This window comes from Lissotriton vulgaris, chromosome 11, assembly GCF_964263255.1.
Source record: "Lissotriton vulgaris chromosome 11, aLisVul1.2, whole genome shotgun sequence".
NCBI classification, from domain to species: domain Eukaryota; kingdom Metazoa; phylum Chordata; class Amphibia; order Caudata; family Salamandridae; genus Lissotriton; species Lissotriton vulgaris.
In genome coordinates this window covers 980382031-980409466 of record NC_141699.1, presented here as the reverse complement: position 1 = coordinate 980409466, position 27436 = coordinate 980382031, and the positions used below count along the sequence as shown (strand labels likewise).

The 27436-nt window shown below is 50.5% G+C and overlaps 1 protein-coding gene across 2 annotated transcripts in view; it reads left to right on the top strand.

Moving 5' to 3' along the window:
* SMC4 (structural maintenance of chromosomes 4) overlaps nt 1-27436 on the top strand; it is a 512503-nt gene that overhangs the window by 126208 nt on the left and 358859 nt on the right. For both annotated transcript variants that reach the window (XM_086944206.1, XM_086944207.1), the window contains exon 10: nt 14584-14748. In XM_086944206.1, the coding sequence (XP_086800332.1) occupies nt 14584-14748 (165 nt within the window). The remainder of the gene's footprint in view (nt 1-14583; nt 14749-27436) is intronic.

The window sequence follows — 27436 nt, the reverse complement described above, 5'->3', positions numbered from 1 at the left end:
CGTCAGCCACCTCCAGACTACGGCCGACCTCCTGCACTTGCTGGGGTTCTCCATCAATGTGCCGAAGTCACACCTGTGTCCCTCTCAGAAGCTCCTCTTCATCGGAGCGGTTCTCGACTCGGCGCAGTTTCGGGTTTACCCACCCGAACAGCGGGTTCGGGATATTCAGGCTCTGATTCCTGTCTTCAGGCCGTTATCCCGGGTCTCGGTCAGGTTGACGCTGCGGCTTCTGGGGCTGATGGCCTCCTGCATCCTTCTGGTGCGTCACGCCAGGTGGCGGATGCGGGCTCTGCAGTGGGACCTGAAGTTTCAGTGGGCCCAGCATCAGGGCAACCTGTCCGATCATGTCCTGATCTCGGAGGGCACTGCGAAGCGGCTGCAGTGGTGGCTCACGGACCGCGACTGGGTCAGTGGCAGACCCCTCTCCCTACCCCAGCCGGAGCACGTAGTTGTGACGGACGCGTCCCTCCAGGGCTGGGGAGGCCACATGGGAGAGGCGGAGATCAGAGGCCTCTGGTCTCCGGCGGAGTCCCGGCTCCACATCAACCTTCTGGAGCTGAGGGCGATTCGTCTTGCACTGAAGGCATTCCTCCCCTCTGTCAGGGGGAGCGTAGTGCAAGTGTTCACCGACAACACCACCGCCATGTGGTACTGCAACAAACAGGGCGGTGTGGGGTCGTGGACCCTCTGCCAGGAGGCTCTGCGCCTCTGGCAGTGGCTGGAACATCAGGGCGTGTCTCTGGTGGTTCAACACCTGGCAGGCTCTCTGAATGCCAGGGCGGACGAACTCAGCCGCCGGTGCATGATGGATCACGAATGGCGTCTGAACTCGGACGTGGCGCAAGGTCTCTTTCGACAGTGGGGAGAGCCTTGGTTAGATCTATTCGCCACAGAAGAGAACGCGCAATGTCAGCAGTTCTGCGCGTTGGAATTTCCAAGGCGGCACTCGCTCGGAGACGCTTTTCGTCGCGAGTGGAGCTGCGGTCTGTTGTACGCCTTTCCGCCTATACCACTTCTGCCCAGAGTGCTGAAGAAGATCAGGCGCGACCGGGCCCAGGTTATCCTTGTGGCTCCGGACTGGGCACGAAGATACTGGTATCCCGAGCTACTCAGCATGTCAGTCGATCCCCCGATTCGTCTGCCTCTTCGGGAGGACCTTCTGTCGCAGCAGCAGGGGATGGTCCTGCACCCGAACCTGTCCAGTCTCCACCTACAAGCTTGGAGATTGAGCGGCGGCAGTTGAGGCCATTTGACTTGCCTCCCGAAGTCTGCGATATCATTCTGGCAGCCAGGCGTCCCTCCACAAAGTCGGTATACGCCTGCCGGTGGAACAGATTTGTGGCATGGTGCACAGCAAAGGCTGTGGATCCTCTCTCTGCACCCCTTTCGGAAGTGCTGCTCTTTCTTCTTTCCCTTGCCCAGCAGGGCTCTGCTCTGGGCACTCTTAAAGGGTACCTTTCTGCTCTATCAGCCTTCTTGAGGCTACCAGATCAGCCTTCTTTATTCAAGTCCCCTATTGTAAGCAGATTTCTGAAGGGCATCACGCACATGTTCCCTCCTGTTCCCTTCGTGATGCCCCAGTGGGACTTGAATCTTGTTCTCACCTATCTGATGTGTGCTCCCTTTGAGCCACTTCATACTTGCCCTCTTCGTCTCCTTACTCTAAAGACGGCCTTCCTGGTTGCCATCACCTCTGCCAGGAGGGTGAGTGAGCTCCAGGCTCTTTCTTCTTCTCCACCTTTCCTGTCTGTTCATCCTGATAAGGTGGTGTTGCGTACACGACCTTCCTTTCTGCCCAAGGTTGTCACGGCCTTCCACATTGGGCAGTCCATCACTTTGCCCACCTTCTTTCCGCCTCCGCATCCCTCGAAAGAGGAGGAGAGGCTCCACCGTCTGGATCCAAAACGTGCGCTCTCCTACTACCTAGACCGCACTCGCCAATTCCGGGTGGATGACCAACTCTTCGTTGGTTACGTGGGCGCGAAGAAGGGGAAGGCTGTACACAAGAGGACCATCTCTAGGTGGATCATCTTGTGCATCCAAGCATGCTACTCCATGGCGAGGAAGGAGCCCCCGGCTGGATTACGGGCTCACTCCACTCGGGCCACGGCAACGACAACTGCCCTGGGCCGCGGTGTCCCCCTGCAGGACATCTGTCAGGCAGCCACGTGGGCCTCGCTGCACACGTTCGCAAGACACTACTGCCTGGACAGTCAAGTCCGGAGGGATGGCTTCTTTGGCCGTTCCGTCCTCCAGGACTTTCTGGTGTGATATTGGTTCGCAGACCCACCACCGGGGTTGGTATTGCTGGGGTATCTATTCTAAGGTAAGGAATCTATCACTAACATGTCTCTTTCAGATGCACAAGTTACTACTTGTGTAACGATATATCTGTAAGAGACATTAGTTAGTGATAGATTCCTTACCGCCCTCCCATCCTCCCCGTTCTGCGAACCGATATTTAGGGTTAAGGTCATCCCCTTTCAGGGCCCTAGTTTCATGGCACCAGTGTTAGTTCTATCATGGCTCTGCGTATCTGGCGCGGAAAAGCTGTGTTATCAGAACTGACGTCAGCGCGCATGGGCGCCGTCTATATACTCCGATGACGTCATCCCGGCGCTCACGACGCCGACGACGGACGCGGAGCCGCAGACGACGCCTACCAGCGCGCAGGGGTATTGCTACGCAAAAATTTCCGGATCCAGTCTGACGCCTGGGGATATTCTAAGGTAAGGAATCTATCACTAACTAATGTCTCTTACAGATATATCGTTACACAAGTAGTAACTTGTGCGACTCCCTCAAAGTTGGTCAGGTCACACCTCTACTAAAGAAACCTACAGCCAACCCCTCTGATCTCAACAATTACCGTCCCATCACCAATATCCCCACTCTCGCCAAACTGCTGGAAAAATGCGCACAACTACAATTGACTAAACACATTGAGCAATTCGATCTCCTCAACCCTCACCAGTCAGGCTTCCGAGCAGTACACAGCACAGAAACTGCTATGACTCACATAATTGACGACGCACTTCAAATGCTAGACCAAAAGACACCTGCCTCCTCATCCTTCTTGATCTCTCCTCAGCATTCGACACCGTTAAACATGAGAATCTAATAGAACTACTAAACACAAGAATGGGCTTATCTGGAACTGTCCTCAAGTGGTTCACTTCCTTTCTTCACAACAGGTCGCAGAAATTAAAGAGCAACAACCTGATGTCCTCGCCAATACCTGTAACGCTAGGCGTCCCCCAAGGATCCTCTCTATCCCCAACTTTGTTCAACCTAGTCATGGAACCTCTCACCACCTTGCTACAAGCATCCAATGTACACTTTCACATGTACGCCGATGACACCCAACTTTACCTCAAATTACAATCACCCAATGACATCCTGCTCCTGAACTCAACGATCAGATGCACCCAATCCTGGCTTGCCGATAATCACCTCAAACTCCAATCCCTGAAAACAGAGTTCCTTCTGATCTCACCTCCAGCGAAGATATCCACCACTCAACATTGGCTTAAACTCCTAACCGCACTCAATGTCCAACCCACCATCGTGGACTCAGCAAAATCTTTAGGCATAACACTCGACACCAATCTCAACATGCAGCAACATATCAGCAAGGCAACAAAGGGAGCGAACTTCCAGATCAATACTCTGAGGAAACTTAAACCCTACCTCCCAGCCAAAGACTTCCAAACTGCAGTACAAGCGCTAGTCATCCCACGAATTGAATACGGCAGCACCGCCCTCTGCGGACTCCCCCTAACTACAACCGCACCACTAAAAGCTTCTCTAAATGCTGCAGCGAGACTCATCACTGGGTCAAAAAAGCACTCCCACATTACCCCTGACTTGAAATCCCTGAATTGGCTGCCTTTTGAAGCCAGAATACATCTGAAAATCGCCTGCATGACACACAAGGCGGTACACCTAAACTCACCCGGCTACCTCGCTCAGAAATTGACAATCTCTGGGGGAATTAGAAACACGAGAGGCACAAACAATCTTCTGCTGAAACCTCGAAGATTCCGGAAGGAAAAAACATACAAGCGCTCCTTCTCAGGAATGGCGCCTAGGATTTGGAACTCACTCCCTCCCGAAACCAGGCTAATCTACTCCACTACACTCTTTAAAAAAGAAGTAAAAGCGATCCTCATGGCCAAATACACTTGAACTACTATCACGAACCCTATTAACACCCAGCACCGATCTGTACTACATGTTTGACACCTTTACGTATTTGTTTGAGTTGTCTTATTACTCACATGATTGGCTTTGCAGTCACTTATTTGTACTATTCGTACTGTGTGATCTATTGATTTACTTGTTTGACTATGTTCCCTCATGTACCCTTCTATGTAAAGCGCTCTGATATCTGCGAAGATCTTGTTCGCGCTATATAATACTTTAAAAATAAATAAAATAAATAACTGTCTGCATTTATGTAGGAAACCCATTGAGCTCAATGTTAAATTGCGTTTAGAATTGTGTTGCCTACTGCAACCATTGTACCTATTATGTTTACAAAGTTTATTGCCTCTTCGCAAAGTTATTATATGAGAGTACTCCTATCGAGAAAAGCACACTTTTATACCTTTTTGGTTCTAAAAATAAAACTATCTTTTGATATAAAAACAATTGGCCTAGAGTTTAGTCCTTGAGTGTGTGAAACCTTTTCCTGACTGAGGGTGTAGAACAAATGTTATACCTCTGGGGTTTGTAGACTCTGTACACACTGTACCTGTACCTTATTCTGGTCAAGTATATATAGAGCCACTTTCTCACAAGTGGTACAGGAAAATTTACTGGTTGAGCAATTGCCTCAGTCCCTTCAACTGAATTTTGGCCAGTAGCCCGTCCCAGCTCTTGTTCAGCATTTGCTATCGCTTCTTTCAAGGCACCCACAGCCGAAGTCAAATGGGAGATAATGGATGGGGTCTTCTGAGACATTTTGGCTTTTAACACCCCATGGTCTTGACTGCCCATATGTTTGCGCTTACCCAGAACTGGTTGTTATGGGGGTGGCGCAAAGCCTCCTGGGTGGTGTAGTTTGCCATTTGGCCGTTCCCTTCACGGCGAAGTGGCCGTACAGCTGGAGCTGCCGTTCCCCCTCAGTGCTATCGAAGAAACAAGGTATGGGAAATGTAGAGTGTGAATGTTAGACGTTTCCCTCAAGGCGTAGCTGTGTGAAGATTTGCGCGTCCCTCGCTGCAGGAGGGCCGCGCTGTAAGAAAGTGGCCCTATATGTACTGGACCCAAGTAAGGTACAGAGTGTGTAGAGTCTCCAATCTCCAGAGGTGTGTAAAAGGTTAAAGTCAGATTTGACCTTACTCTCCAAAGTGGTAGCTTGGTCGAGCAGTAAGGCAGTATCAGAAGACAGTGTAAAGCATTTGTTGTGCACACTCAGTCAGCAAAAGGTTTCACACACTCAAGAACTGAACTCTAGGCCAATTGTTTTTATATCAAAAGATATAGTTTTATTTCAGAACCAACAGGTATCAAAATATACTTTTTAAAATGTGAGTGACTGTAGGTATTTACTTTGCAGAAAGGCAATATACTTGGTAAGTACAATAGTGACTGGGGTTCTAATGGGCAACACAGTTCTAAACAAGATTTAACATTAAGCTCAATGGGATTTTCTACATAAATGCAATTGATTACTTTCAGGTTTACTTTTCTAACCACAGGACTGGATCTTGGATTTATTCCCGGGACGTAAGCTGTAAACAGTTGAGGAAAAGCGTTTTGGTTACAGTTGTAATTTTTAAAGGATATGAATGTATTTTCAAAGTTGACACTGTGAAAAATTAGCAATGTTATCCTATGGAAGGAAATTCAAGTCACAGGTAAAGTAGGTTCCTGTTACTTTTGTAATCCCGTACTGGACTCCTAGGTTCAGCCCTCGGACATCTACCTGAGATAGGTAAGTATTTACATTTCAGTAGTTGGTACGATTTTTAAACAATATTTGTGATTTGCAATAATCGACAGAGAAGAAATTTCAGAGAAAACCTTCCATGGTTTCCTATGGAAGAAAATGCAGGTAACTGGTAAGTACAGTTAGGATTACTTTTTCTGTTCAGTACTGAGCTAGAAGGTACATCACTGGCTTCTCTCCTGATGCCAGGTGAGTATTTCAGAAATCGTTATTCGGCTGATTTTAGAGGAATATTTTAAAGTTTCAAAACTCCACACTTTGACAGGTTTTCACTGAAATGTCTTCTATGTTAGCTTATGGAAGGAAAGTGCGTTATCTGCATTCAGGTGAGTAATCGACTGGTGAGGTTAAGGTTCTGGGCATAGACTCAAAGGTCTCCCAGGGTTGGAAAGGTACAGGGTTACACCCTCAGCGGCACAGGGGCAGCTGGGTGCAGAGAGAGTAAGCCCAATGCAAACCAATGGAGGGTAGGGGGGGGCCTTTGGTTGGTAGCTGCAAGCAGGCAGGCCACGCGGCTGTGGGAGCTGAGCTCCTGGTCACTTGGGGCAAGTGGAGAAGTAGAGTAGGGTAGTAGGTGCACTACCAGGGGCACTCTGGCGACTGGGTGCAGGGTGGTTTTGAGCCATCGGGTGCTCAATGTTATCCAATGGGAAAGTTACAAAGTGAACAAAGGCTGCAGGCTTGGGGACGGAGATTCTTCAGGTGCGACTGACTAACACTGTGAGAGGTAAGTTGGGTTCTTGGAGAAGAGGTAGGTACCCTAAAAGAGGGCAAAGGGGGCTTTGTGGCGCCAGGTGTAGGGGTGTCTTTGGGTGTCTGGAAATCTTACCCTCGGCTGGTTGCGATTGGAGGGGTCCCTGGTTCTGAGGCTGCATGCTGCGTCTGGGTCATCGAGGGGTGTCTTTGGGCACTGGACTTCAGGTCCCAGTCAGGGGGACGTCCTCATGGTCTTGGATCTATCTGGCACGTGCTGGGCTCCGCGGGTGCAGAGTGGGCTGGATTCACAGTTCCTGGCTGGCACCATGGGTGTGGTTGTTGGAGCAAAGCCTCTGCTCATGGGAGTCCCAGTCTTTAAGAGGGTCAAGGCAGGCAGGTCCTCTGGGTTTTCCAAGTTTGCTGTCCGCAGGACTCGCCTGGATTTAGCAGGGGCAGGGCTCCAGGGTCAACAGGCCGGTAGGGCTGGAGCCAAGTCAGTTGGTGTTGTCCTGTTAGCAGCTGCACGGCGGGTCTTCTTGTTCTTCTTCCTTGTTTTCTTATCGGGATCTGAGGAAGGAAGGTTCAGGGTGCCCCTAAATACAAAGTTTAGGGGCGTTCCAGGTAGGGCAAGGGTAGGGACCAATATGTCCCTGTCCTGGGGAGGGTACACCCCCAGTTCGCTCCTCTCCTGTAGGAGGGGGGCAGGAGCCTAGCTGTGATTGGGCAGGACTCTCCATCTTCAAGATGGCAGGAGCCCGGGGTCGTGCTTCACCTCGCCTCTCCCACCTGAGAGGTGGGGTTGGCACAGGCTGGCACACCCCCCTTCCTGACGTAGGGTTTCCCGCCAGAGTGTGGGTCAGAACAGGTGGGGGCCAGTTGCTGAGTACAGCAAGTGGTCTGGAGAAGCTCACAAATGCGGCAGGCCTTTGAAGCTCCCCCCTGCCCATCCTGGGGGAGGAGACCTAGCACCTCGCCCAGGATGGGCATTGTTGCAGGCCCAGGAGAGCGGGGGGCTCTCCACCCAGTGGTCCAGCAACATGTCTGCTGTGTGGCAGCCTAGGCAGCCTCTCAGACCAGACGTGGATTGTAGGTTAGGTTTTCAGGGGGCATCTCTAAGATGCCATCTGGTGCATTTTACATTAAACCCCACACGGGCATCAGTGTGGGTTTAATGTGCTGAGAAGTTGGATATCAAACTCGTCAGTGTTCAGTGTAGCCATTATGGTGCTGTGGAGTTCGTAATGGCAACCTCCCAGCACCATACACTCTTAATGACATCACTGCACTTGCAGTGCCCAGGAATGGCCCTGGGTACTGTAGGGGCACAGGGCTCATGCAACTGTGCCCACACCACTGGCATAGGGCCCCCAGCTACAGGGGTGGCTGCTGTATGCCAGGGCAGTGGGTTTTGTGGACATGGCACACAGGGATGTATGCAATGTCGACTCTTTGTTTAGTTCTGCACTTGGAGAGACAGCCTGTAAAGACAGCGTGTGGATGTCAGGGTACAGGGCCCCTAAGGGTGGCACAATAAGTGCTGCAGCCATTAGGGGTCTTCTCTGGTCACCATACCCTGGGTACCTAGGGTACCATTTACTAGGGGCTGACAGGTGGCCAGAGAGGCCAATTAGGTTTTAGGTTCAACACAGTTTTAGGGAAGGAACACAGGCCCTGGGCACCTGGTTGACAGGAGCCCAGGGCACACTCAGTCAAAGCACATCAGCAGTTCAGAAAAGTCAGGGCATACCCATGCAAGAAAGATGGCGCTTTCTCACACGTGCTGGCGATGAAGGCCTCTGACGTCCCCCGCTGGTGCTGTGCAAAGCCTTCTGGGTGGTGTAGTTTGCCACTGGGTTGTTCCCCTCACGACGATGTGCCGGTTCAGCTGGAGCTGCGGTTCCCCTCACGGCTATGGAAGCAACAAGGTATGGGCAAATGTAGAGGGTGAATGTTAGCCGTTCACCTCACGACGTAGCTGTGTGAAGATTTGCGCATGGTGAACGTAAAGAAGGAAAAATGTGAAAAGGTAGGTCTTAGTAAAAGCAACTGTAAGAAATTGGGGTTTTGATTGAGAGGGCTGAAAACCCTTCGCAAGTAACAACACAGTCCTTCTCCAAGTGAACCACTAAAGTCACTAAATTAACCTGTGCTTAATCCTCTGGTAGCTTGGCACAAAAAGCAGTCTGGTTTAACTTCGAGGTAATGTGTTAAGTATTTATGCAGCACACAAACAGTAATTCAGTGAAAACACATGAGCAATGTCCCACACTAATTTATAAAGTTTAAACAAAAATAAATATTTAATAAATATGAGACCAAATTGACAAAAATGGGCACTAAATTTGGACAATCATGACATTTTTAGGTCTCGCGACCTATCAATGCGCGCAAGCAAATTGAGCGTAGCGAGAATACATGTCTTCAAAACGCTCGTGAAACCAAGGGTTTTGTTCGTGCGGTTTTGTTAAAGTTCACGTGAATCACGTGACCAAACAAGCACGCGCATTCACGGCCGCACAGCACATCAAAGGGCTTCGCCCAGCGTGCGCTCTGCGGCTTCTCCTCCCCTAACACGCTTCTCCTCCCCTAATTAATCATGGCTGGCCGGCCGGCCGTACTTTCAGTTTCCCTTCCCCCGCACTTCATCTTGTTGGTATTTTATTGAAACAGGACACTTTCACTTCTCTGAACCGTGCGCAATGTAACTCCAGACTTGCACATTATAAACGCAACGTTTCAAGTTATAAATATACATTTCTTTCTCTGCTTTAATAAAACACGTCATAGTAATGCCATGTCTGTCGTTGGCATACGCATGTGTCATGTCTGTCGCGGTTTCACTTCTTTCTTTCATGTTTGGCAAGGAGTCACATTGGCTGCCATTATTAAAGAGCGCATGTCACCATTGCACACATTTTCAACCATGCCTGCTGCAACATTTCTACAAATTCATGTCTTGCTTGGTGCTCAATCACTCCTTTCATGGCTGTCACTGTTGTACACATTCCTATCACGCCTTTCATTTTTGGGATGTGCCTCTTCGATAACCGTCCGTATTACACCCGCTGTGCCAGGCATGTCTCACTGTAGCCTTCCTCTGTCTACAGTAGCATTCGTTTTGCTTACAAGAACTAGTTATCATGCCCGGTGTTTGCAGAAGCAGCAGGCTTCCTTATTAGATAACATCACTGACAGGGCAGCTCTCGCTTCCTTTTCTCAGAGCCTGACGGCCTCTTTCAGTAGTCTGGGAATACTAATTTCCAGCTGCCCTTTTAAGCTCGTGCTATCGTGTGTGTGCTCCCAGGCTCGGAATGTCTCTCTGCTGTTTGCGCAGGGATTCGTTTTTACCAGGGCGATTATTACGCAGTGCTGTTCCCTCTGGGATGCCCCAACCACTTTCTGGCGGTGCTTTTTTTCAAATCGCTGTCCTGCCAGCCACCTCCAGACTACGGCCGACCTCCTGCACCTTCTGGGGTTCTCCATCAATGTGCCGAAGTCACACCTGCACCCCTCTCAGAATCTCCTCTTCATCGGAGCGGTACTAGACTCTGTGCAGTTTCTGGTTTATCCTCCGGAAGGCGGGTTCGAATACTCTGGCTCTGATTCCGATCTTTCAGCCTTTATCCCGAGTCTCGGTCAGGTTGACGCTGCGGCTTCTGGGGCTGATGGCCTCGTGCATCCTTCTGGGGCATCACACCTGGTGGCGGATGCGGGCTCTGCAGTGGGACCTGAAGTTTTAGTGGGCCCTGAAGTTTCAGTGGGCCCAGCATCCGGGCAACTTGTCAGACCATGTCTTAATCTTGGAGGGCACTATAAGACAGTTGCAGTGGTGGCTCACGGGCCGCGATTGGGTCAGCGGCAGATCCCTACCCCAACCGGAGCACGTAGTTGTGACGGACGTGACCCTCCTGGGCTGGGGGCACATGGGAGAGGCAGAGATCAGAGGCCTCTGGTCTCCGGCGGAGTCCCGGCTCCAATTCAACCTTCTGGAGCTGCGGATGATCCGGCTTGCACTGAAAGCATTCTTTCCCTCTGTCCGGGGGAGTATAGTGCAGGTGTTCACGGACAACACCACCGCCATGTGGTACTCCAACAAACAGGGCAGGGTCGTGGACCCTATGCCAGGAGGCTCTGCGTCTCTGGCAATGGCTGGATCATCAGGGCGTGACCCTTGTGTTTCAACACCTGGCAGGTTCCCTGAACGCCAGAGCCGACTAACTCAGCCGTCGGTACATGATGGATCACGAATGGTGTCTGAACTCTGACGTGGCTCTAGATTTCGCCTTATACAATAGACTGGCGAAAAAAAACTACGTCAGGAAGGGGGGTGTGCCAACCTGCCCCAACTCCACCCCTCAGGTGGAGGAGGCTAGGTGAAGCACGACCCCAGGCTCTGGCCATCTTGTAGATGGGGAGTCCTGCCCAATCCCAGCTAGGCTCCTGCCCCCCTCCCACAGGAGAGGAGCAGGCTAGGAGGTGTACTCACCCCAGGACAGGGACCATTGATCCCTGCCCTTGCCCTACCTGTAACACCCCTAAATTTAGTATTTAGGGGCTCCCTGAACCTTCCTTCCTTTTTATCCCGATACCAAAAAGATCAAGAAGAAGACTGCCCGCGTGCAGCTGCTAACAGGAAAACAACTGACTTGGCCACAGCCCTACCGGTCTGTTGATCCTAGAACCTGCTCCTGCCTAAACCCGGCGACCTCTGCGGACAGCAACCTTGGGACACCCAGAGGACCTGCCTGCCTTGACCCTCTCGACGATTGGCACTCCCATCAGCAGAGGCTCAGCTGCAACATCCCACCTGGTGCCCACCAGGAAGCTCTGGACCAGCCCACTCTGCACCAGCCAAGCCTGGTCCGGGCCAACCCGAACCAAGACCACGAGGACGTCCCTCCGGCGACTGAGACCCGAAGTCCAGTGCCCAAAGACCCTCCTTGACGAACCAGCCGACGCCTGCAGACTCAGAACCAGGTGCCACCCCAACTGCGACCAGCCGAGTGTAAGCTTTTCCGACATCCAAAGACACCCCGGCGCCCTACCGCCACCTGTGCCTCTTTGGGGTACCTACCTGTGCTCCAACTTACCTCTCGAAGTGCTGGACGCCCCTGGAGAGTCACCGTCCCCGAGCCTGCAGCCTTTGTTCCTTTTTCAAGATCCTCCTTGGATAACATTGAGTGCCCGATGGCTCAAAAGCACCCTGCACCCAGCCGCCCGAGTGCCGCTGGCTGTGACCTCTTTGCCCTATCCTACTCCTCTCCCCCCCCCCTTGCCCAGAGCCGCGTGGCCTGCTAGCCAGCAGCCACCAACTAAAGCCCCCCTTTCCCTCATTGGATAACATTGGGCCTACCTACCACTGCGCCCGGCCGCCCCTGCGCCGCTGGGACCGAACCAACTGTACTCACCTGACCATGGGGGACCCCTGAGTCTATGCCCGGAACCCTAACTTCACCAACCAAGTACTCACCTGGAAACCAATAATTCACTTACCTGCCATTGGATAACATTGACCCATTTTTTGACTCTAAAATTTTCTACGTTTGAAAACTGAAAATATTCCTATAAAATCAGCCAAAGTCTGAATTTGAAAATACTCACCTCAGGAGAAAAGCCAGTACTGTACCTTTCAGCACAGAACAACCGCAAAATTAATCCCTAGCAGGTTTACTAGTAACCTGTATTTTCTCCATAGGAACTCATTGTCTGCTTTTTTATGAAATTTCTTCTAAGTGTCTACTTTTGAAAACTGCAAATATTCTTTAAAAATCATATGAAATACTGAAAAGCAAATACCTACCTCTTTTGAGCCCCCAGTGCTGGCCCTAGGAGACTAGTGCTGGGTTACAAAAGTAACGTGATCGTACTTTACCTGTAACTTGAATTTCCTCCCATTGAATAACATTGTGAGAATCACCTCAAAGTTTCCGAAGTGTGAATTTTTAAAACCGCTTTATATTCAGGAAAAATCATCACTGTAACTGAAACGTTTTTGCTTATCTGGTTTCAGCTTAGACCCCAGGACTGAATCCAAGATCTAGTCCTGGGACTACCAAAGTAGTCCATAAAGTAATCAACTGTAATTTCCTATGAAATCTCATTGAGCTCACTGCTAGTGTTTCAGAACTGTATTGCTTATTAGCTAACCTGTGATTAATGTGCATACAAACGTATTGCTCCTCTGCAAAGTATTTAAATGAGTACTCGTAATGTGAAAAGTATATTTTTATAACTTGGTTCTAAAAATAAAACAACCATATCTCTGGATATACAAACAATTGGCCTGGAGTTCAGTCCTTTAGTGTGTGAAACCTTTTGCTGACTGAGTGTGTACATCAAATGCTTTACACTGTCCTCTGGTACTGCCTTACTGCTCGACCAAGCTACCACTTTGGAGAGTAAGGTCAGTTCCGACTTCAACCTCTGTTATACCTCTGGGGTTGGTGGACTCTAAACACACTGTACTTCCTTCTAGTCCAGTATATATAGAGCCACTTTCTCACACCCATGCCCTAGGCATTAGGGGTACCATTTACTAGGGACCTTCAGGGGGTGCTAAAGGTATTGTCAATTTGGGTACAATTTCTCAGGTTTTTGGGAAATACATTTGGCACTGGGATCCTGATTTGCAGGCACCCAGTGCAATCTGTCAAAATTGCATCGAATACCAGGCAAAAAGGAGGGTGACTGTTAAGGAGGGGATTTTTACTACAAACACAAATCTGCATGTTACAAAATAAAAAATGGCATCTGAAGTTTGTCAGAAGAGACAGCCTGACATGTGACCTCCGTCTTTAAAGAGCAACAAATGTGACCAGATACATACAAAATTTAAAGGCATCTTTAGTTATTGCTTGAACCTGCATGACCGATAATACTCTGCTTTCCACCCACAATTTGGGAAACACTATTCTAGATCCATAGGTTGCCCTTCCTCCAGACGTTAAGCAATTTTTGATAAGCTTATCAAGCGCATAATATTTGTTTTGATACTTCATCAATTTCTTTTAACTGCACCCACTTTTTGCAGACAAGCATGTGCTATACTCCTATTGTATGCTTGATTCCGGTCTAGGAAAGACATGGCTTGGTAGTTCGGGCTGGACTGTTCCCATGAGGCACAGGGTCAAGGATGATTTGCATATAGCCATTGTCTGATCTAGGGTGGTGTGGAGTGCAAAAAAACGATGGATTAGGCCCAGATCTTTGTACTGGGGTGAATGTAAGACATTGTTCTGCATTCTGTCCATCAACTGTTTTTTGCAATTTTCACCCGAGTGGGCTGGGTATGCTCAGACGCGAGTCCCAGGCACTCCACATCACTGGAGTCGAGCTATCCAGGCTGAAGAAGGCTGATAGCCAGAAACCGGTCCTTGGATGCTTGATTCCGGTCTAGGAAAGACATGGCTTGGTAGTTCGGGCTGGACTGTTCCCATGAGGCACAGGGTCAAGGCTGATTTGCATATAGCCATTGTCTGATCTAGGGTGGTGTGGAGTGCAAAATAAACGATGGATTTAGGCCCAGATCTTTGTTCTGCATTCTGTCCATCAACTGTGTATTTTGCTTTACTCCTATTGTATACTCAGTGGTGAAATATATAACTAGGTGGATACTCATAATACTTTGAGTCCTGCTACATGAAGGAAAGTTAGTACAGTGTGTGATGCTGTTTGGCGCAAAAAAAAATTACATTTCCAGGGTGCACCATTTTTTTACAGTGTCAGTTCATATTGGTCTACTGTGCAGCAGGTTTCCCGACCAGTTAACGGAGATTGCAAGTAGTAATGTATTTTAATCTCCATCAAGGGTTGTATTTCTATTGTGGGACTGAGGAAGGTGGGCGCAATCATATCAAAGCAGAATAGAAAATAATTGGAGACAATTTTTTTTATTTAATTGAAATACTTTAAAAGCAAAACATTTCTTCCAGGTTGAGGAGTTAAAAAATGTACCCGGCCAGAGTGAAAAGATCATCACGGAGTCCACCACCAAAAAAGAGGCTCTGGAAAAACTGAAAGAAACTGAAGAAGATAAATTGAAGAAAGTTATGGAAAGTCTTAAAAAAGAAACACAGGGACTTCAAGAGGAGAAGGAGGTTTGTTGCCTTCATATTTGATTTGTATTTTGCATACATAAACATCGGGTTAGGTTTTCTTTTGTCATTCTCCTTTTTATGTGTTGCTCACTTGTAGGAACTCAAAATTAACAGAGGGGCACCACTTCCCCAAAGACAGAGCACTGTATTAGACTAATAGGTCAAAATAAGAACTATTAGGTCAAAATACTATTTGGTCAACTCGTTGACAAACCGAACCCCAAGGGAAGTTCTTTTTTTGACCTAATAGTCACTTGTAGGAATTGCCTGTCACAACCCTGTGGTGGGAGCAATGACTACCTTCCAAGGTGATGGCACTGAAAGCATGTCTTTCTCGGATCGTCTTGACATTGGTCTCCTCTTGAACTTTCTCTGGTTCTTCTTTTTTTACTGATGAATGAGTATTTGAAGCGTTTTGTGAATTTCTGTAGTAGGGGATCTCTGTGTATAGTCATAATCTAGTGAATAGTCCCGCCCATGTGCGTGGACCCCGGCAATCAAAAATAATCTCTTAAGTTGTCAAATCATATGACTACATATGCGTCCGCTTCAGGAGTGCTTAGCACGTCAGTGGACTCAGGCTCACGGACAGTTGAAGGACCTAGTGTTGGTGAGCGGTCGGGCATACAACTCTCTGCATTGGTTGAATCCACAAAACCTTTGCAAGGGACGACCGTTCCAGGAGTCTGTGCCACAGATCATCCTGACGACTGACGCTTCTCTCCAGGGATGGGGAGCTCATGTACTCCATTACACTGTGCAGGGACTATGGACATCACAGCAAAGGAAGATGCACATCAATGTTCTAGAACTGATGGCGATCTTCATGGCACTGAAAGTCTTCAAAGTACATCTGTGCAACAAGGTCGTGTTGATCCGGACGGACAACATGACGGCCATGTACTACATTCAAAAGCAGGGAGGAACACACTCTCCACAGTTGTCTCATCTGGCTCAGAGCATGTTGAAGTGGGCCATTCAGAGAAAAATCTTCCTCATGGCAGAAAACCTCCCAGGCAAGTACAATCAGATGTCGGACCTGCTCAGCAGGTACAGCCACCAAATGCACGAGTGGGAGATACATCCATCAGTACTCCACCCGTACTTCCAAAGGTGGGGTCATCCAGAGATAGACCTGTTCGCCACAAAGGAGAACGCAAAATGCCGAAGCTTTGCCGCCAGGTTTCCACACCCACAGTCGCAAGGCAATGTGATATGGATGAACTGGTCAGGCAAATTTGCGTACGCTTTTCCCCCAGCACATCTAATACCGCTGGTGGCACGCAAGCTGAAGCAGCTCTCGATGACTCTCATCCTGGTTGCTCCAACGTGGGCTCGCCAACCATGGTACACCACGTTTCTGGAACTGTCAGTGGTACCGCATCAAAGGCTGCGCCTCACACCCAGGCTTTTGACGCAGAGCCATGGCGACATTCAGCATCCAGATCCGCAACAGCTCAACCTGGTGATCTGGCTCCTAAAGTCTTAGAGTTTGGCTACCTCAACTTACCACCTGACTGTATGGACATCATCCGGGAGGCAAGGAAGCCCACCACAAGAGCATGCTATGCGGCGAAATGGAAGCGGTTTGTCATTTATTGTGCCGACCACAACATTAACCCGATGGATGCATCTATTCAAAACATCATTTGTTATCTCTTACATCTGTACAAATGTAATCTGGCCTATGCTTCCATTCGTATACATTTATCCGCAATGGCTGCTTATCTCCAAAACAGACAGCACCTCTCACTTTTCAAGGTGCCTTCCATTAAAGCTTTTCTGGAAGGACTCAAACTAGTCACTCTTCCGCGGGCGCCACCAGCTCCACAGTGGAACCTCAATGTGGTCCTCACCAGGCTGATGGGTCCCCCTTTTGAGCCACTGCATTCCTGCGAAATTCAGTTCTTGACATGGAAAGTGGCTTTCTTTATAGCGATTACATCGCTGCGACGAGTTAGTGAACTCCATGCACTAACTATCCAAGAGCCATTTATTCAGATTCATTCTAACAGGGTGGTGCACTAACCCTAAATTCCTTCCTAAGGTAGAGTCTGTTCCATATCAACCTGTGTTCTTCCAAAATCCAGAGTCACTTGCGGAGAGAATGCTCCACACACTTGACGTCAAAAGGGCCCTAATGTACTACATTGATAGGAACAAAGATTTTAGGAAGACTAAACAACTATTTGTTGCCTTTGCGCCACAACACAAAGGTAACCCCATTTCCAAGGCTGGTATAGCCAGGTGGATCGTTAAATGTATTCAGATCTGCTATCAGAAAGCCAAGCGCACTCTCACCATTCCACCACGGGCCCACTCCACCCGAAATTTGGGGGCCTCCATGGCTTTCCTTGGAAATATTCCTTTGGAAGACATATGTAGAGCAGCCACATGGTCTACCACGCACACATTTACAAAACATTGTGTTGATGTGCACTCCAAACAGCAGGCAGCTGTAGGGCAGGCTGTTCTAAAAACACTTTTCCAAACTGCTGCAGCTGGCACGGGCGGCCGCCGTTAATGGAGGGACTGCTATGTATTCTATGCACAGATATGAATTCTGCAGCCCACATGCCTCGAACCGAATATGCTACTTACCAGTATGCATCTGTTCTTGGCATGTAGGGCTGCTGACATTCATATTGCCCGCCCTCCTCCCCGGCGGCTGCAGCATTCACACATACTTCTAGCATGGTCATCATTCACTTAGTTTCACTCCATCTTGGCCACAATGGCTAAAAAAAATCTGAGGATGGAGTCTATGCCCATGCGCACTGTAGTCCAGGGGAGGAGCCACCTATCTCGTGATACTTCGAAGACTCTTCCAGGACAACAATGTGCAATCATCCGGACCCAACACTAGGCGGCGATCTATGCACAGATATGAATGTCAGCAGCCCTACATGCCAAGAACAGATGCATACTGGTAAGTAGCATATTCGTTATTACTAAACACTCTCTACTAACCTCTTTATGAGATTATTGAACAAAACACACAATATTAAATCACTAGAACAGTAAATCGCACAATACACAGCGGACACCCGGGGGAGACCAAACTATATACTAAAAGTGCTATAACAAACAAGACTTGACTAGACAGTGCCTAGAGCATGTAGAATCGCTGGGACCCCAAGGAACCACCCAAGGTAGTGCACAGAGGACCCACGGGGACGCGTGCAGTGTGAGAACACAGGCGCAAGTTCCGTACAACTCTATGGGAAAGTCGTGGTTGGAATTTTAAAGATTAAGGACACTTCGGAGAGGAATTTAAGCATAACCCTTTCAAACATAGGTTCTAAGGCCAGCACCCTTATGAGCACCGGAGTACTTGTGTTACCTAACCCAGGGAAGCCGGGTGCATAGGTGTCAAGTGATGTCTGGAATCTTCGTCGTTTTCAATGGCGTGATGCTGAAAAGTGCTGCTGCCATGAAGAGGAAAAGTGTCCGATGTGATCAAAGCCTGGGTCAGAGATGAGAAGAACCTGAAAGCAGGGGGGACAGAGTCTGGGTCACTTCAGGGTGACCAGGGGCTCGGTAGACGAATGCTCACCGATGTCTGGTGTTTCAGGTGAGTTGATGCAAAGCTTGACTCTGCAGCCATGGGGACCAGGAAATGACTAGGACCAAAGTCCGGAGGTGAGCTGTCCCACGAAGGATGTCTAGTGCTGGGGGTCAGTGTTTGGATGGAACACCAACAAGCCTTGGCAACTGCAACCCATGCGGTCAGAGGAAATACGCTTCGGTGTGGACCACCAAGGTCCTGGAGACTCTCCAAGCAATGGAGGGTCGGGGCACGTCTGGAGCAACCAGGACAGCCGCCGGAAAGTTAGTTAACTTCACAGGGACCCACAGGCCAACGGGCCAAGGATCACGAAGGGACCTCAAGAGGAATTACAAAATACCACCCAACCGAATACTCATGGAGTGTAGGACGGAAATCTTCAGTGGAAACACTGTTTGGGGTCAGGACTAAAAGTAGCCCAAAGCACAGCCTCAGGGGTCGCCGGAAAGCACCTGCTGCTGCAAATGTACACCGTGCACAGGGGTGCACGGTCCCCACGAGGGAAACGGGCCTCAGAATTGCTGAGAGCGCAGATCAACCTCGGATACCTCAGGAACCCACCTCTTGTGTTGCAGAAATCTTCAGAGTGCTCAGGAGCTTCGTAGATGCAAACCGGTCCGACGCGTTCAGGTGCCTCCTTAGCAGGGGAGTAACTCCTTTACTCCATGGGAGATTCTTCAGTCGTCCAGCGTCGTGCAGATAGTCGAAGTACTTGGTTTCTTAAGCAGAGTTTAGTCCAGGTAAAATTTAAAGTCGGGTGGGACAAATTCTGGGAACTCACCTATGGGAGGGTCAGGACAGAGACTGCACCCTTGTCCTTTGTTCAGTTGCGTGCCAGAGCAGGAGCCAATGGCTCCTGCAACCGGTTTGAACTGAACTATGCACAGGGACACCAAATGTGCCCCAAGTCAGACATCGAATCACTCTGAGTGCACCCACCCAGCCCCAATACACTAAAGCCCGTCTGGGAGGTGGTTACATCTCCCTGTGACAGTAAGCCTATTGTCAAGCCTTCCCCTGCTCGAGCTAGGCTCAGCAGCAGGAGGGCCGATTCGTGTCTGTGGCTGGCAGCATCTATTTTGTGATGCCCAGGTCGAGAGAGCTGGTACCGGTAGACTTCTAGGTGCACATACTTTCCTGATGGATACATCTGCCAGTGGATTCCTCACCTAGGAATATCCCCCGTGTCAGCAACATTCGGAAATTCTTTTTGTAGCTTCGCGCCGACATGGACGACGTCACAGAAGCACTGCATCGTGTGCGGCTCCGCTGACGTCATCGACTCCATAATAGGGCCGCGTCGGCGTGATGACAACAGTTCCTTTTTTCCACGTCGTCGACGCCAACGGTTTTCGAGAGATCCTCTGTAGCTTTGATAGTAACTTTGTTACGGTTTGTTGGTTTTCGTGTTTCTTGTATCGCTTTCTCCTGTCGATATGTCATCGAAGAAGACCGGATTCAAGCCGTGTGGTGAATGTAAGAAAATGATGTCGATCGCGGACCCGCATGAAGTTTGCGTTTGGTGCCTGAGTTCAGACCATGTCAAGGGTGTCCATCCTGTAGGAAGATGAATCCCAAGACCCTTCGTGAGAGAGAGGCGAAGCTCCTGATTGCCAAGATGAAAGGTAAAAAGGACAGGAAGAACTCGAGGTTGCGGTCGAGGTCTCGTTCGAGGTCGCCCTCGAAGCTTCATCGGGCATGTTTCCTGGTCGACAAAAAAGCACAAGAAGAAGAAACATGGGTCACAACATCATTCGGAGAAAGATTCGGATTCGAGACCGAAGTCACCAAGCAGGAGGCGTCGGAAGTATGATATATCTCCTTCTCCTAAGGCTCTGGATCCGGAGGGTGAGGCCTCGCCCATGGAGTCGCCGGAGCATTCACCGGCTCTGGTGTCTAATCCCTCTCCGGCGCAGTCTCGATCTCCAGCTCAAGAGGAGGAAGAGGCTCCACAGCCTGAGGGTTCGACGACTCCGGCTCACCAACATGAAGATGACACTAAGTCGGTGCCTCCTCGAGAGCAGCCTGTGGTTTCATACCCTCCTTTTCCGGGCCCAGGATTAGACTCCACAGTTTTTAAACGCGATGTATGGTGTCTATTCAAGATCCCTGTACTCCTCTGGAGCACCGGCTGGTCCCATGGGTCCGATGGCATTTAACCTGGGAGTCCCCCAGACTTATGCTCCGGCGCAGTTCATTCCATTTATGCCGGCTCCGACATCGCCTTGGCATTTCTCGGCGCCGCCAAAGCCTAAGTCACCAGCGCCGGTTCCGGTCAGACCTAGAGAACAGCGGCCTGGTCCTGTGGCTCAGAGTTAGACGCCGGCTCCATCTGAGTAGATTCCGGATCTGCTGACGCCGTTCCTGAAGGAGAGGTCGAGACGTGAGGCTCAACGACTTTTTGAGGAACAAAGATACAGAGAAGTACAGATGGGAGAGTTACAGGATACTGAGGATTTCTTGGATTACTTGAGAGGCTAGTGGATTGGAAGTGTCTCCTGATTGCGAGTTGGCCTCTGTCTCAGATGCCCCTTCTAAAGATGTGTCTCCATATCATGTAGTCATCAAGAAGGCAGAGGATCTATTGAATTTAACTCTAACTCTACCTACTGCAAAGTTCAAGTCGAATATTTTTACAGAGGTCCTCCACTCTCCATCTTCTGTTGTAGAGCCCATGCTTCCTTTCAATGAAGCTTTGACGGAGTCAATCTTAGAGGTGTGGAATAGACCTCATACAGCTCCTGCTGTTTCTAAATCTGTTGCAAGAAGATGTAGGGTGGCTCCTGGAGACCCAGACTTTTTATCTTCGGATCCTTTGCCAGAGAGCTTGGTGGTACAGGCAGCATGCTCCAAAAAATCTGCAGGTACTTTCCCTCAGGTGCCTGGGGACAAGGAATCTAAAAAGCAGGACCAAGCCGCAAAGAAAGTCTTCATCGGCGAGTATGGCTCTCAATTCAACAAATGCTACATGCCTCTTGGGGCGTTACACCCATGCTTTGATGGATTCGGTGAAACAGCTGGCTCCTAAAATTCCAGAGGAGGGTAAAAACAGTTCGAGGCATGTGGGCTGCTGAATTCATATCTGTGCATAGTCCGCCACCTAGTGTTGGGTCCGGATGATTGCACATTGTTGTCCTGGAAGAGTCTTCGAAGTATCACGAGATAGGTGGCTCCTCCCCTGGACTACAGTGCGCATGGGCATCGCCTCCATCCCCAGATTGTTTTTTTCCGCCATAGGGTTCGGATGTGTTTTCGGTTCCCTCCTTCGGAACCGATAGTTGTTCGATTTTACTTGAGACCAAAAGGTCTTTAGGCTGGGCGTCGGTATAGTTGCGTTCGGGTTCTCTTACTGACTCTCAGCTCCAATCTCCTACTGCCCTTCCACGTGCTTCGACGCGGACGGGCCTACACTACCGCATTTGCTATGGAGCGGACTCCATTCAAGAAGTGTCCGCTGTGTCACTCGAAATATTCGCACCTCGACGTGCACCCCGTGTGCAACACATGCTTGTCACCGGATCACCGTGAAGACACCTGCATGGCGTGCTCAAAGTTTAGGAGTAAGAAAACTTTGAAGATTCGCCGGGCTAATCGACTCCAGGCACAGTTGTCGGCTTCGGCACCCCCACCTGATGACATCTTTCAGGAATCGATCGAGGAGGAGGACGACTTACAAGAGTCGGACTCTGGCCCCGCGTCCGAGGAAGAGACCTACGACGCGGACGAGGAGGCCTGCGACGAAGTCTCCGGTGAGGTAGGGGACGACGAACTGATTTGTGCCACGATGGGAGATAGCTCAGAGGAAGAGCATCCCCAACCGGACTCCGGGGTTTCCCCCCGTCATACGGCCCAGGTCGAGGGATCGCCTTCGGGCCTTACCCGAGATCTTACTATAAGTCCTACGTCCCCGCCTCCGGGCCCGGTCACGGACATTTCTAGCAAGAAACCGAAAGTGAAGCCAACTGGTCCCGCACCCTCGGATGCGAAACCGAAACCGAAAGTGGCGTTGGTGAAGAAGGTTCTGGAGGCGTCAACTTCCACGAAACCCAAAATGGCCGACTCGAAGAGCCACGCCAAGATGGCCGACCACAAGAGCCGCGCCAAAATGGCTGACCCGAAGACCTCTGGGTCGGCACCGAAGGTGAAGGCTTCCGACGCGGCTGCGTCGGCACCGAAAGGGGTCGCGGACCCGAAGACGGCTTCGAAGAAGCGTCACGCCGACGGTGCGACAGGCCATGGGGCGTCGGCACCGAAGAAGAGGCCTACCGGCGACCGGGCTCTCGGAGACGAAGAGTCGCTCGAGACGGTTCAGCCCTCGGCATCCCTTACAAAGAAGGTGGGAGAATCCTTGAAGCGGATCCAACAGTCCACTGTGGTTCCCAGCCAGGACACTGTCGTGCCTAGGCCCACGCCGAAGCCTGCCAAGGAACAAACGCCCATCCGTTTTACCCTTCCTCCCAAGTCGGCGCCGAAGGCCTTCGCGCCTAAGCAGGGCGGACATTCTCAGGAAGTATTGACGCCGAAAGCTGCCTTGGTGGTGTCGAAGCTTCGGCTCCAACCGCTCGCGGTGGAGGAACGTCGGGAGGTGACCATCGACGCCAACACCGGAAAATTGTCGCTCCTCAAACGAAAGATTACGTCGGAGCCGCCATTGGAACCTTTTAGGATTCCACTTAAGAGCAAAAAGTACTCTGCGGACTCTTCGGCTCTGATGGAACCTCTGTCTCCACAAGCCATGGAACGCTCGCCGGCCCATTCCCCAGTGCCTGATGTGGACGAGGAGGACGACTAGTACAACTATCCTGCGTACTCGGATCCGGAAGAGGAGCAGGTGCCCTGGACAGCAGGAGGCGACACGGACGACCTGCAGTCAGGCCAGGACACTCAACTTTTCGCCGCGAAGACGTCCCCGACGGAGGACTCGGCGGCGTTTAATGCATTAATAGAGAGAGCTGCAGCGAACCATGACGTCGAACTGCACTCAGACCCTGTGGATGCGGACTTCTTAGTCGACACCTTCTCGGTAGCCGAAAAGCAAGTCAAGACGCTACCTATGCTCAAAGGGGTGCTGAAGCATGCACAGGAGGTATTCAAGGAGCCCACCCGGGCGCGGGTGGTCTATCCTCGCATCGACAGGAAGTATAAGGCGGCGCCCACGGATCCCACGTATATTAAGGGACATTTGCCATTGGACTCCCTGGTGGTGTCCAACGCTCGAAAGAGGGCGAATTCGCAGACTACTGGTGATGCTCCTCCCCCAGACAAAGAGTCAAAAATCTTTGAGGCATCAGGCAAACGCATTGCTGCACAGGCAGCAAACATCTGGAGGATCTCTAACACTCAAGCCCTGCTTGCACGTTATGATAGGGCCCATTATGACACATTAGAGGCCATCCTACAACACTTGCCTGACCAATACAAGGAGGCGGGGGAGATGCTCATTCAGGAGGGTAAACTCATTACTAATGCATCCATCAAATGTGCCCTAGATGTGGCAGACACTGCCTCCAGGGCTATCAATACAAGCGTGTTACTTAGACGCCATGCCTGGCTTCGAATTTCTGGGTTCAAACCCGACATACAAACCACATTACTGGGTCAAACGGTGAATCCTGACCATCTGTTCGGCCCTGAGGTGGATGCCTCCCTAGAAAAAATGAAGAAAGATACCGAAACTGCCAAGTCTATGGGGGCTTTACAAAGTCAGCAGTTTCGGGGTGGTTCCTTTCGCCGCTCCAATTCAAGAGGCACCTCAAGAGGCCAGGCATCCCAGCCCACGCAATACTACAAGGGTAACACCCAGTCCTCGTATAACAACAACAAGGGCAGGGGTGGCTACAGAGGCAATAATATCAAAGGCAGGGGACGTGGAAACAATGCCTCCAGGTCCACCACCTCCAACAAGCAGTGACGTCTTGTCACTTCCCCCCGATCACACAACACCTGTCGGGGGGAGACTACAGCAGTTCCTGCCGGCGTGGAGGTCCATCACCACGGACAGGTGGGTGAGGTCTCTTATCCAGTACGGGTACTGTCTAGAACTTACGTCCATTCCACCGGACATACCGCCAAGAAGCCGTGCTATGTCCGACGAGCACTTGACCTTGTTGCAGCAAGAAGTACTGGTCATGCTGCAAAAAGGGGCGATAGAGCTCGTTCCATTGCAAGAACGGGGAACAGGGGTTTACTCCCTGTATTTTCTAATCCCCAAAAAGGACGGATCACTCAGGCCGATCCTGGACCTCAGGCCCCTGAACTGGTACATCAACTCAGAGCACTTCCATATGCTCACATTGCAGCAGGTGCTTCCCCTGCTTCAACGGGGGGACTTCCTAGCAACGCTGGATCTGAAGGATGCCTATTTCCATATTCCCCTGCATCCTTCACACAGAAAGTATCTCAGATTCAAGATCTTAGACCAGCATTACCAGTTCAGAGTCCTGCCGTTCGGGGTCACCACGGCACCAAGAGTTTTCACCAAATGCCTAGCGACTGTAGCAGCGCATCTCCGTCGCCAGCACGTCCATGTCTTTCCATACCTAGACGACTGGCTTATTCAGGCAAAGACGGAACAGCAGTGCGTAGACCACGTGTCACGCACCATTCACCTCCTGCACGATCTGGGATTCTCTCTGAACTACCCAAAGTCCCATCTCCAGCCCGCCCACGTGCGACAGTATCTGGGCGCGACGATCAACACTCTGGCGGCCACTGCGCAGCCGAGTTCAGTGAGAATCGCCGGTATCCAGGCGCTGATCCAACGATTCAGACCCCAGACCTCGCTTCCAGCGAGGGTGTTCATGCAGTTGATAGGCATGATGGCCTCCTGCATCTCCATTGTCCCGCACGCGAGACTACATATGCGTCCGCTTCAGGAGTGCCTGGCACGTCAGTGGACTCAGGCTCATGGACAACTGACAGACCTAGTGTTGGTGAGCGGTCGGGCGTACAACTCTCTGCATTGGTGGAATCCACAAAACCTTTGCAAGGGCCGACCATTCCAAGAGCCTGTCCCACAGATCATCCTGACAACGGACGCGCCTCTCCAGGGATGGGGAGCGCATGTACTCCATTACACGGTGCAGGGACTATGGACACTTCAGCAAAGGAAGATGCACATCAATGTGTTGGAACTGATGGCAATCTTCATGGCCTTAAAGGCGTTCAAAGTACATCTGTGCAACAAGGTCGTGTTGATCCGGACGGACAACATGACGGCCATGTACTACATCCAGAAGCAAGGGGGAACACACTCTCCACAGCTGTCTCATCTGGCTCAGAGCATGTGGAAGTGGGCCATTCAGAGGAACATCTTCCTCATGGCAGAACATCTCCCAGGCAAGGACAACCAGATGGCGGATCTGCTCAGCAGACACAGCCATCAGATGCACGAGTGGGAGTTACATCCATCAGTACTCCAACCGTACTTCCAAAGGTGGGGTCATCCAGAGATAGACCTGTTCGCCACAAAGGAGAACGCAAAATGCCAAAGCTTCGCCGCCAGGTTCCCACACCCCCAATCACAGGGCAATGCGATGTGGATGAACTGGTCAGGCAGATTTGCGTACGCTTTTCCCCCAGCACCTCTGATTCCGCTGGTGGCACGCAAGCTCAGGCAACACTCGATGACGCTCATCCTGGTTGCTCCAACGTGGGCTCGCCAACCATGGTACACCACGTTTCTGGAACTCTCCGTGGTACCGCATCAAAGGCTTCATCTCACTCCCAGCCTTTTGACGCAGAGCCATGGCGACATTCAGCACCCAGATCCGCAACAGCTCAACCTGGCGATCTGGCTCCTGAAGTCCTAGAGTTTGGCTACCTCAATCTTCCTCCCGATTGCATGGACATCATTCGGGAGGCGAGAAAGCCCACTACTAGAGCTTGTTATGCGGCTAAATGGAAGAGGTTTGTCGTCTACTGCGTGGAGCACAGCATTGACCCGCTAGACGCTTCCATTCAAAACATCATATGCTACCTCTTTCACCTGTATCGGTGTAATCTTGCTTACTCTTCCATCCGCATTCACCTGTCGGCTATGGCAGCATACCTCCAAAATAGGCAACACCTGTCACTCTTTAAGGTCCCTGCTATCAAGGCTTTTCTGGAAGGACTCAAAAGAGTCATTCCACCAAGGACTCCACCAGCTCCGGAATGGAACCTCAATGTGGTTCTTACAAGGCTGATGGGTCCCCCCTTTGAGCCACTACACTCTTGCGAACTGCAGTTTCTGACCTGGAAGGTGGCGTTCTTAGTAGCAATCACATCGCTACGGAGGGTTAGCGAACTGCAGGCGCTCACCATCCAAGAACCTTTCTTCCAGGTACATGCCAACAGGGTGGTGCTCCGCACTAACCCTAAATTCTTGCCCAAAGTGGTCTCACAGTTTCACATAAACCAAACTATTGAATTGCCGGTGTTCTTCCAAAACCCAGAGACGCTGGCGGAGCGGATGCTCCACACTCTTGATGTGAAGAGGGCCTTGATGTATTATGTGGACAGGACAAAAGATTTCCGCAAAACCAAACAACTTTTTGTTGCTTTTGCCACTCAACACAAGGGAAATGCAATCTCCAAAGCAGGAATAGCTAGATGGATAGTAAAGTGCATTCAGATCTGCTACGCTAAAGCAAAGCGCACTCTCACTATACCACCGAGGGCCCACTCCACTAGGAAGTTGGGGGCCTCTATGGCGTTCTTAGGTAACATTCCCTTAGAAGACATCTGTAGAGCAGCCACATGGTCTACCACTCATACTTTCACTAAGCACTACTGTGTAGACGTGCACTCAAAACAACAGGCAGCTGTTGGTCAGGCTGTTCTAAAAACGCTTTTTCAGACTGCTGCAGCTGGCACGGGCGGCCGCCGCTAATGGAGGGACTGCTATGTATTCTATGCACAGATATGAATTCAGCAGCCCACATGCCTCGAACTGCAAATGCTACTTACCAGTATGCATCTGTTCTTGGCATGTAGGGCTGCTGACATTCATATCGCCCACCCTCCTCCCCGGCGCCTGTAGCAGCTGCAGTATGTATTCATATACAAACATATGCTCATAGCATGGTCATCACTCACTTCTTCACTCCATCTCTGCCTATGGCTAAAAACAATCTGGGG